A 12,226-nucleotide genomic window follows, 5' to 3' on the forward strand; every position below is an offset into this window, starting at 1 on the left:
TATTTACTTGCCAGAGTGGACTAGTATTTTATCAGTATTGGGAGAAGGTATTGCTAGTCTTTTTGTGCTTTGTGAGCTCATTGAGAGTACAATGTAACATGTTTACAGAACTTGTTAAATAAACATTGTCCCAGCCTCTACTTTAGAACAGGGACCATATTTTGAATGAACAATGTATGCACTAGCCATGTATTAAGGGTAAAGAATGTCTGTATTGACCAGGAGTTATAGTCTAGACTGTTCCCATCATATAATTCTTAATAATAATAATGCCTGACTTTAGAATATGGAATCAATTCATGACTAATAAGTACATTCTGCAGAGGTATTACTGATGATAATGTGCTTACTACCAAGGAACCAGTTTCCACTTTAGAATGGGAGCCAATCTCCCAGTTATTAAGTGCTATTTCACACAGCAACCTGGGCAGTGAAATGTAGCAATGAGGTTGAGCCATACACTTGCTTATTCTACAACTGTTCTCCTACTATTTGGGATTTATTCAGACAGTATACAAGTAGGTTATGCATATTCTATTTTGGTACTTACTACTAATTAGTATGTAGAGATCAAGGCTTACAAGGTCATTATTAAGATTATATCAATAATAAAGGCCTAATTCATCATGAACAAGAAATTTGTGAATACACACCTAACAAATGGTTAATGTTGCCTAACACATGCCTTACAAGTCACTAATACAGATATTAATTAGGTATGTATTGGTGGCTAACATGTGAACCTTAAAATAAAGTGTTACCTTATTATTTAAGTGTACCTTGTTAATCACACTAGAACGTATCTACATTTAAGTGTTTTGTTTGTATGCTTCGCTTCACACATTTGTCCATATTGGGGGAGGGAAATAAAGAGTAAAAGGAGTTGGAGAAACGTATTTACATCTGGTCGTCAACACATGGCACGTTTCAAATGTAGGGTTTCTTGTTTTATGTTTAATTGAACCTCTCACTCTCAGTTCGAGATATTCGCTTCCTGACAACTTTCTGATTCATTTTATTTCAGGGACACTCAAATGTAAAGTTGCAGCTGGCTGCCACTTTCTGTATCTCAAACCTCATCTGGAATGAGGAGGATGGTAAGTACAAATGTACATCGAGATCCTTGGTAAAGATGAGTAAAAAGGTGTGTTTTGGTGTTGGTGTATAATCTTACATATAGGTAAGGAAATTCGAAATGAGATCTCTCATTTGTCTATTTCTCCTAGACACAAGTAAGCTTAATCAGTACTACCATTTTCTAATTTTTAATTTCTTAATTTGAACTCCTGAGTAAGAGCCCACCTCTTGTCTCATCCCAAGTCTAATTTATAGCAACACTAAAGAATATTTGCTCTCAGGGTCCCCCTACAGTTAAGAAGCGCAATAATAAACAAACTAAATATGCGTCTTTTGCAACAAAGTATGAACAGCAGTCTGTGGAAAGAGATCACCAAATTCCTGTAGTAAAGCAGCTCTTTTCCATTTCAATTTCAGAGGGGGGCAGTGTTCATACCTGAACACCAAACTTATTTATTTCGAGTTAATGGACCCTATCATGATAGTCTAAAGTGCATCGTCAGTCGTCAAAAGCTTATTCAAATTTAGTAGGATGTCCAGTCCACATTGGGAGTGTTTTCGTTATCAAACGTCGAACGCATGGCGCGACAAGGTGTTCCTAGGTTTCTTAATCAGTTATGGGTGTGTTTGGGGGCGTAACATCATTTAAACCAATGAGAATGACATCTGTCATTCCCTTTAACGGCAGAGAATGTATCAGTATTGTGACAGTCAACGGCGCATTTGAAGGAGGCTGCTTGCAAGACCGTATGGAATAGTCATTCCACTAAACCATGCTTTACTAAAACCTAGCATAGCCTTCACGCATTTGCACTTGTCTGTTATTTGAACTCATTGGCAAAGTGAAACTAACTTCACCATGGTGTGTCAGTCAACTACAAGACAGTTATATGCAGTAAGTTACTTTCACTATTGACTGACAATGGGTTACCATCGAAAACATGCTGGCTGGAAAAAGGCTGGAAAAGCAACACTTACACTAATATTGCTCAAATGACTGAATAAAACAACATTTATCCTGCAAATTATCGACAAATTATTTTCAAATATCATTTTCATCAAACCCTAATCTTAAAGTTTTGGATTTATTTAATTTTGAAAGGGTATTAACTGAATTTGGGTAAAATTGTCAAAACGGTGTAACCACAAAAACATGAACCAAATAATTACACTTGCTAAAAAAAAATGTGAAATTCTCTCCAAAATCCCTTCTAAAATAATCTGGCATGATCTTGCACAAAAACTTTTCTATATTTAATACAAGTAATGAAACCCCATTGTTCTGAATGTTTGAATTAATATGGGGAATCGTGTCTGTCACATCAACCACTTAAAATGTCAAGTGGTGTAACCACCATTTAAGGAGCAATTTTGTATGTATTATGTCAGAGAATCATGTGACAGGAAATTATGTCATAGAGAAGGACCCTTCAAGACCCCAACTGCTATGAGTCAAGGTTAGCAACTCTCTTAAAGTAACATAATAGTGTTTTTACGCCATGGCCAGGCAAGCTTAGGTTACATGTCAAATGGTATGACCTTTTAAAAATGTTTATAAATCATAATAATCATAAAATATTCAATTTAATGTAGAAACTGTGTTTGAATGTTCACATAAAGGTGAGTTGTGTACATAGTTGTCCATAATAATGCCTGCAAATTTAGCTTTTAAATAGAAATGTCAAATGGTGTAACCGGTTCTGTTTGAGACCAGTTTGATTAGATTCAGGGCCAAGAGTATGTCATTTTAGGTGCCAATTATATTATTTTTATAATTTAAATAGTGACTAACTGTTTAGCATGAACAATAGCTTTTAAAGGGTTTAATTAGATTGCAATTTAAGCGATTTTTGAAATGTCAAAGCTTTTCATTTTAAATTTAAACTTCCATAATAATTTTTTAATATTTTATTATGATATATATAAATATAAATGTATGTTTACATTTAGTGACCGTACACCCATCGGCCTGTAGATGGTGGTATTGAGTGAAGGGTTGCTGGTAGAAGATGATATTGTCTTACACACACTCTGTCTTGCAAACACACACACACACACACATAAACACACATGCACGCACGCACACATGCACACACACTCACATCCACACGCACAGACACACGCATGCACACATAAACACGCACACATACACACATGCACAGACACACATGAATGCACGCACACACACGCACGCACGCACACATACACACACGCACACACACAGGCACACACATACTATCGGTATCAGCCATTATAACGGCCAATATATAATTACAAATTCAGTAAAGGAAAACTGAGAATTGATTCTTCATTTAGGCTGCATTTCCAGTATTGGCATTATGTAGTTTGTCCACCAGATGGCGCAGCGTCTTGCTGCAAGACACACATGCGTTACTAGACTTGTTGCCACTTCACTCACTTATTTCCTACAAGGACAATACTAGTAGCTTATGGCAGAGAATGTCTAATAAGGGTAGGATGATTTTCACATGAAATGTAATTTCCATTTCTTCTTGAAGTCGAAATAAACTTGAGAATGTTAATCGGACATGCTTGGTTTTTACTGCAGGTACGTTATTCTTACACCAGCTTAATGTTATATCCATAGGTAAAATAATGTTATCGTTAGCATTGGTCGAGTGATGGAGGCTAGTTTGATTGTTGGTGTATTTGTGAAACATAAACGCAGTTATGCCAAGCAAATTGATAACAGCACTGTAATTGTCTCTTTCAACTGTCATCTTATTCTTTTCTGACCATACTGACAGGAGCTAAGTTAGTTAGCCACAACGCTAACGTTCACTAAAGCGATGGTTTGCTAATGGAAGATATACATGAAAGATAACCTGTCTATGATGCATCCTAAACACCAGGCTGGGACATTTCTGCTTGCTAAATAGGTTTTTCTGCTGTTGACTCGCTCCTTGGTGGCCCTGTCAGTGCTTTGTAAAATGTTGCATTAAAGGAACCATATGTAAGATTGTGGCCAAAACTGGTACTGCAGTCACTTTCAAATTACTCTAGAGCGGTGTATCCCCTCCCCCTCCCCCTGACTCAAGGTTGCCAACCCGGATGCCGAAACACTACTGACTTTGTGATTAGTAGATAGGTGGAGGGTGGCGCATCAGGCCAAAACACATGACATGACAAAACACAACATCAACATCAGTTGAGGGCTGCAACTTCACTTTTTAAATGACAATATCCTGGCCGGACTACTGTTGTCAGTGATATAAATATTTGAAATGAACATGATTTCTTAATGTCTAGTGACATATCAGGGCCATTTAATTATTAATTGAAATACATTTCTTGCATACGGTTACTTTAAGACCACAAAAAGTCTATGTGAAATAAATGTGAGCATCTGAGCTAAACACCCACTACTACACCCTAGTTTCAGTCTTCAATTTCTCGCATTTCAACAAAGGTGTTTCAAGTAAGGAAGAGCATGATTTAGGCTTCAAAGACTTAAAGGTGCCATGTGTAAGAATTGAGGTAAAAATATCCAAAAAATGAGCTACACGCATCAAAAAAATGAGAAGAAATAAGAGTGATGATGTCATTAAAAAAATGACAAGGTATAGTGCTGCAGAGATATCAACCTGAATTAGCACGCTAAATTACTAGCCACAGCCCGACAGGTGTCATAATACCAGTTTCGGCCATGGGAGGCGGTATGCGGGCAACATAACCACCAGCCAAACTGCAATACACGTTTCTCGGTTGTTACTCTAGGGTAGACCAACTCACTTTCTGGAGGTATACTGCCCCCATCTTTTATGGAATGTGGAGTATGAATTGATTTTTTGGCGGACATAACACATGGCACCTTTAAAGTAAAGTAACTGATCATATTTGTAAAATGTTTTGCTTGCATAAAGGGGGAGTCATTAGGCATAAACTGCTCACAATGTAGTTTGTAGCAAAACAAAGACCTCTTTTATTCTTACTATTCTTTCTATTCTATACAACAAAAGTAATTACTGTATATGAAGAGCCTTTTATTGGGGAACTCAGTTAGGCCTATTTAAATACATAATGCCCCATCTTGATTTTACATTGTATTTGTTAAAAATGACGGCCGATATATCGGTTATCAGTTTTTGAAAAACTCAAAATCCCATATCGGTCAGGCTTTATAAGGAGATGGAGGCAAATTGACATACACACACACGCATGCACACACACAGGCACCCACTTGCAGACATTCGCACACACACACACACAAACACACACACAAGCACGCACAGTCACACACACGCACGCATGCACACAGGCACACACGTGCACACACACCCACGCATGCACATACAAGAATACACAAAAGTTCAAGAGTGGGCGATGGAATAGCAGATGGAGACAAATTGACAAAAAAATGTTTGCAGAACGGATGTACAGGACTGATCAGTGGTTATATTTTGTAACGCTATGTGGTACATCTAGTTTATTATCTAATTAATGATCATCGCTGCATTGATGGATTACTCATAATCTAGCAATATACACTTGAAAAGTAGTCCTATGTTGTATTAGATTTTTGATTTTGAAATATTTCATACTTTAGGGTGTAGGCAATTGGTGCTTTGTTCTTGATAGTGTTTTTTTTTTTTTTTTTCCAACATCATTGCTTTCATTGACCTCTATCATTGCTTTGGTCTTACTGAATGCTGTATATTGCCAGTTTATTCCATAATCCACTGCCCTCAGTCGGAGTTGTTACTAAAGTACAGTGCCTACTACAGTGCCTACAAAACTGCTTTTATGTTCAGTAGGGGTGTGATGAGATCTCACGATATTTATTTAAATATGTCTTGTGGAATAGTATCTAGTCTGTGTAGCAGCATTTTTGGTATCTACAGGAAACAATAAAACCACTTAATGACACCGCACTTATTTTTGTGGTAGAAATATCAGTATCGGTGCATCACTAGTTAAAACATTTCAAAATGCACCTATATACCTCATATATTTCATCATTGAAGATTTCTTGAAATATTAGCGTTAAAATGTTAGCGTTAAAATATTGTCTCGTCTTAGGAACAACGTCGCGAACAATATCGTGTATTGTCTCGTCTCGTGGGCTGAATGTTCAAATTACACAGAGTGTTGAGAAGGGGGTGCTATGTATCCCTTAACTCCTTCAACTCACACTAAAACACTTAATAACAATTTATACATGCAGATACACAGAGGTAATATTTTTAAAGGAGTGTCTATTCGTACCCCTGGTACGAATAGCCTTGGCCACACAACTGGGCTATTCACACCCTGTTACATAACAACAAAAACATGTTGCTCGCGAAAGTGAAGAATTCTGAACGGTTTCAGCACTAATATCTGTTCAAATTAAAGTTGAGATGGAAAAGTTGTGTTTTATTTTCATAATCTTTGTTCAGTGAACACATAATTCAAAATTTCGTTAATATGACGTTCAGGCCTATAAACTAGAAGTTTACCTGCAAACCTCAACTTCTTGTCAAAGTAGATAGTGCAGTGGGCACAGGCAAGGGCTGGCACGCGGGAGGCCGGGGTTCGATTCCCGTATGATGCATTTTGGCGGAGTGAGTGTGCATGTGTACCAACGTCTCTGGAGAGAAGGCGCGCAATTTGAATAAGAAATCGGTTCTCAAACGGAAGTTTTGATTGCAACAATTAGCTAGTTCATGCACCAGGGTGTAAATAGCATGCAGTACTATAAACACCAGGGTACGAATAGCATCCATGTGTATGTAACAACAAAAAAACATGTTGCTTGTTTTTTAAAAAAGAAATATTATTACATTGTGTGATCAATATGCCAGATTAAATGCACAGGGGTGCAAATAGCATACACTGATATTTGTACCAGACAAGGTACTAATAGAACACATTGCTGTGTGCACCGGGGTACGAATAGCAATTGATATTTCTACCAGACGGGGTACTAATAGGACACATTACTGTGTGCACCAGGGTACGAATAGCATACATTGATATTTGTACCAGACGGGGTACTAATAGGACACATTGCTGTGTGCACCGGGGTACGAATAGAATTCACTTCTTATTGCACCAGGGTACGAATAGCATACACTGCTAATTGTACCAGGGGTGCAAATAGCCTTACCCTATTTTTAACCTTTATATTATGACAACAGCTAAGTTAAATTTAGCGAGCTAATTCATTCGATATTGAACTAGCAGAATTTAACTGCACAGAAAGTAGCTGTGCACACATGCCTTTAATGACATTATAAGTAGCCAGGTTTCTGTGACAGTATTAAGATGGTATGTAGTTTGTGGTGGGAAGATTGTGTTTCATAGATTATGTGGCCACATGGGTGACATCAGATAAAATACAAACATAAAGATGACTTGTATAGGCGATGCAAAATTGCAGCACAAAATTTGATGGCCACCACAAAATTCTGCAGAAAAAACTGATTTGAGGAAAAACAGACCCACACAATATTTAAAAGTGGGCACCGGAACCAAAACATTGACCAGTTTTAGATGATTTTAAATGTCTGTAAAATAAAATTTGATAGCAACTAAGCGGTGGTGGATCACAAATTATATTGTTTGTCTCCTGCTGCTTGAGTTGCAATTTTATCCAAGTAACGTGTGCCCGAAATTAAGACAAATGCTGTACTATGGCATTCTTCTCTAGCCATCCATTAAAAAGGATGACATACCAACTAGTATTGAGCAATTCCACGGAAAATTGACTTTTTGTCACATCCATAACGCCAGTGAAATACCTTGGCATTTGATGATGTGAATGATAACATTCATTTTTTGTGCATTTTTTCTCATTTACATTCTTCAGCCAAAAATAGCAAATGCTCAAATTTCATGTAATCATTCACATCATACTATACAATCGCAATTTATTGGCGTTATGGATGTTACAAAATGTGATTTTCCATGGAATTTCCCTATTATATAAGATTGACCACAGATGTTTTCTGGATAATTTCAGGAAGGTTTTTCTTTGTGGCAAGGTTTCAAAATAGAAAAAATGTGCTCCAGACCAGATGTATTTGAGAGCCATCTTCTTCCAAAACTGAAACATTTAGAAGCCAAGCCAAAGTTTAAGGAGCCAAAGTTTGCATTTCCAACATAGTTATGTTGCATTGCAAACTTTCCGTGTTCAGTATAGTTTGGCCTGTGCTTTCTTTTTCCTTCCAACAATGAGTTCTGTAGCCTGTGAAGAGCCCCTAGCAATATTAATGAGATGCAACAAAAACAAAAAATATGTAAATATCAAGGATGAATAGGACTTGGAAACTACAATGCCAAGAGATGGCGCACAGCAAATGCCAAAGGCAAGAGAGATCTCACAGTGCAAAGGGTCCGAGAGACAGCAGAAGAGGCACACTGTTTAAAAGTGGTAGGGCTCGCCTCCCAGGGGCAATGGATAAAATTGCCCCCATCAGACCGTCGAGCCAAAGCTGAGCTAGCCAGGCCAGGCCGTGCCAGGGCTAATTGCTTTCACACCTCCAGGTGCGGGTGTTAACTGGTGCCACTTGGGGGTTATATTGGTGCTACTGGCCCCTGATTTCTGACCCACCCTAAACGTTGAGCCACTTGGTGCTAGAGCAGGGCTAGGGGTGGTGTCAAGGTGAAGGCGGGTTCAACCCGTTGTGTGTGGAGTCGAGAAACATGAATGGCTATGAAAGCACAGCAGTATCACACCAAGTTTAGAGATAGCGGTTACGTCCGTGTTAAAGATGTTGGCCTGTCAGTAGGCTAACTCTTTCCAGAGGTCGCCATGTAGCACAGTAAAAAGTGAACTTATGAGTTACTAACATAGACAAGTGTCCCACTAAATTATTCCTGCCAGTGTGTTTTATGCTATCGATAGTGTGGCATACTTTAAAGAACTATCGTAAAAGCTTCAATTTCAGCCCCTTTCGTTCGGAAATTCTAAAATAAAGAAGTTTTTAATACTTCAAAATATCATTTGATAAATGAACCTTACATTTTCCAGTAGCCATAGATGTGTAGATTTGAACAAAGTCTGGCTTAGTTCTTAGCAGGAGCATCTGCGGTCCGTGTAACGCTTATCAGTTCAATTATCTACTGCCTTCAAAATTCTATTTTCTTTACTGTGCACTCGGAGTTTGGTGCTGGGCTGGTGGGTGCCCTCTTACGCGGCCCATCGTCGAGAAATCAAAATTCCACTGGAGCTCCAAGCGGATTTGAACACACAGCCTTATAACACTCTTCGAGTCACGGTAAAATGTCCTTTATGGTACATAGATACATTTAGATACACTTATGTTATGTGTGCTTGCGTTTCTTTAGGAATCCGCCATCTTGGTTTGTAGGCCTATAGAAATGAATATTAAGTGACATACGTAAAAGGGCAGAAATAGGTGACTGACTTCGATAGCATACAGTAGGCTATAGGAAAGAGATACGCGACTTTATGCTTATCCTGTTTGAAAATGGGTGGTATTGGTGACGTTTTCACAAGCGAGGGCGTGTCAAGGTGTAATGCGGAGAGGTTATGGCCTGACAGTCTGAACACAAAGGTCTCAGGGTTATGAGGCTTGTAGACCTGGGCTACTATCACGAGGTGGCCCCTAAATTACCCTAGCCTGGCCTGGCTCAACGGTCTGAAGCCGGCTAATGGTACCAAACACTGGAGTGACCATTGTCCTGGAAGGAGCTCTGGGGTATATACCAAGAAGGCCCCTATGGGAGGAACAGCCACCAAGTGCCCGCTTTCTATGTTACATCAAACTTTGGACTGTAGTTGACCTGAAGAAGAAACTTGTCTTTTCAAAAGATGTGGCACTAACCCCACTCCGATCATCAGACATGGTCCTCCTATGCAGGAGTAAAAAGACCATTCTGGTAGTAGAGCTTACAGTGCCCTGGGATGACAAGATGGACATCTCACATCAGCTGAAGAAAGCCAAGTACCAGGATTTGATGGACGAGGCTTCCCGGCAACATCAGTCCAGTGCTTCCTACAGAAGTTGGGATTGGTACCCAAACAGCTAAAGAAAGCCACAGCAGCTGAGAGCAGCTTTAGAGGGTTGTGGCAAACCCAAGTTCGCATGTGGAACCCTGCAGCAGGTGAAAGACAAATTAATTCTTGGCACCCCTACTCGGGTACAGACTAAGGGGCAAAACACAAAGCACAAAGCTTTTATAAGGGTGCAATCAGACAGACGTTGTCAATTCAGTGAGAGGTCTTTTTTTCTGTTTTGTATCGTGTTTTTATTAAAACACCTTGTGTTGCGTTTAAGAAGCAATAAGCTGCCCAGTCTGATCGTGCCCTATGGTCTGCATGTTTCATTTCTTTTTCATGAAATAACTGGTGCCTGTCTTCTCAGGTTCACAAGCACGACAGGACAAGCTGAGAGAGATGGGATTCGTGGATGTGCTGCACAAACTTACCCAGGCTTTAGACCCCAACCTTTGCGACCGGTATGTTAATAGCACACACGGTACCCGTGGGGTCTTAAAAGTATTGAAAAAGTCTTAAATGTATTATTGTCAAATTTAAGGCCTTAAAAGTATTGAATTTTGGGTTACACTTTACTTAACAGTGTCGACATAAGAGTGACATGACACTGTCATGAACGTGTCATAAACAAGTCATAAACGTTTATGACATAACGCTTCTGTTATTAAGTATCATACATTTTTTGTCATAACAAGATAGGGCTAGGTTTGGGGTTAGGGTTAAAGGTTAGGATTAGGTTATAGGGTTAGGGTTCATGTGTCATGACAGTGTCATGTCACTCTTATGTCGAGTAAAGTCAAGTAAAGTGTCAAGTAAAGTGTTACCGAATTTTGTTTACAAATTCTTGAATTTCATTCACAAGGTCTTATTTTTTCCTTAATGGAAACAGTAACGTCAATTAATTTCTGAGGGACCATGATACTGTAGATCCCAAGGGGAAAATATGTGTCTCTTCAGAAAATAAACAAACTATCGCTTTTATTTTGAAACGTATGTTCACGGTTTTCATCCCTTAGTCATTCACATCATTAAAGTGGAAGAATGTGCAAGCACAGGTGCGTCTGAAATATTAGCTGGAATAGTGATGTGAGCTGACCAGGAAAGATGTCTAGGGTGATGTCACAGGTGGGATAGTTGAAACTTTCAGAATTAAATATTCAAAAAGAGAAAATTAGCGTAGCAATGTAGCAGCATATTCAGTTCTACTGTTGTAAACGTTATCAATATTAGACTGCTAACCTTATGTTGCTGATTTTGCATGTTAAAATATAATAGACGTGGGATACTGTAAAAATAATAGATGAGGGCTATTGTATTCAACTGTATAGGCTGCAAAGAGTCTCTGTGATGAAGAATACATTAAGTTTGAACCTTTGGCAAAAGGTGTCAGTATAGTAACGGCTAAGGTAAATAATTCATGCTCAGAAATTGTCTTTGTTTTAAGGCCTGAACCATGTCTTTTATATGCAATTTGTATGATATTCTTTAATCTTTAAGCACCCATATCTTACCATCATATCTCTCTTTCTTTCTTTCTTTCTTTCTTTCGTTCTCTGTCTATCTCTCCCTCAGTGCAAAGACAGCAATGCAGCAGTACTTGGCGTGACCTCAATGGCTTGGAAGTTCACCTTTTTCTGTCTTTTGTTGCACAAGACACCTTTTATTTTGAGCCAAGGCACTCTGTTGCTCAAAAAAGGTTGTGGGCCCATGTTATGTGTGACCCAAGCTTTATTTGATGTTCATATATTTTAATGTACTTTTTGGATGTGAAGATTGTACTCAATGTGTGTAAGAGGCACTGTGTCACAGAACATTTGGTGCTTTGGACTCCATAATGGAATCTGAGCAGTCTCTGAGAGAAGTTACATTATCATTTATTTGAGTGGCAGTAAATACTTGCTATAAATGTTATTTTAAATGCTTTATCAGGAGGAGATATGAAACAGATTTTTCCCTTGTGGATAAATACCTCAAATGTATGTATGTGTGTGTATGTATATACACACATATATATACATATATATTTTTGATTTTTAATACCTCCTTCCCCATCAGATATCTGTGTCTTTTTTCAGAAATGAAGTAAATGCTATTCAAGAGTATGAAAAAATGCTTATTCACATTTTGAGTATTGGAACTAACACTCTGATAAAAAAAAGAAAAATAAAGTGGTGATTACTTTCA

General features: G+C 38.4%; 1 protein-coding gene across 5 annotated transcripts in view; it reads left to right on the top strand.

The window, feature by feature from the left end:
* The window catches only part of armc8 (armadillo repeat containing 8), a 273,575-nt gene extending 261,349 nt beyond the window's left edge, over positions 1-12,226 (top strand). For 2 of the 5 annotated variants that reach the window (XM_042067501.1, XM_042067492.1), the window contains 3 exons: positions 1,025-1,097; positions 10,410-10,503; positions 11,615-12,226. In XM_042067501.1, coding sequence (XP_041923435.1) covers positions 1,025-1,097; positions 10,410-10,503; positions 11,615-11,648 — 201 coding nt within the window. In that variant the 3' untranslated portion in view covers positions 11,649-12,226. Of the gene's footprint in view, positions 1-1,024; positions 1,098-10,409; positions 10,504-11,614 lie in introns of those variants that run through there. The other 3 variants (XR_006024507.1, XR_006024508.1, XR_006024506.1) reach the window with 3 other exon arrangements.

The sequence above is a fragment of the Alosa sapidissima genome, chromosome 2, assembly GCF_018492685.1.
Source record: "Alosa sapidissima isolate fAloSap1 chromosome 2, fAloSap1.pri, whole genome shotgun sequence".
Classification (NCBI taxonomy): Eukaryota; Metazoa; Chordata; class Actinopteri; order Clupeiformes; family Clupeidae; genus Alosa; species Alosa sapidissima.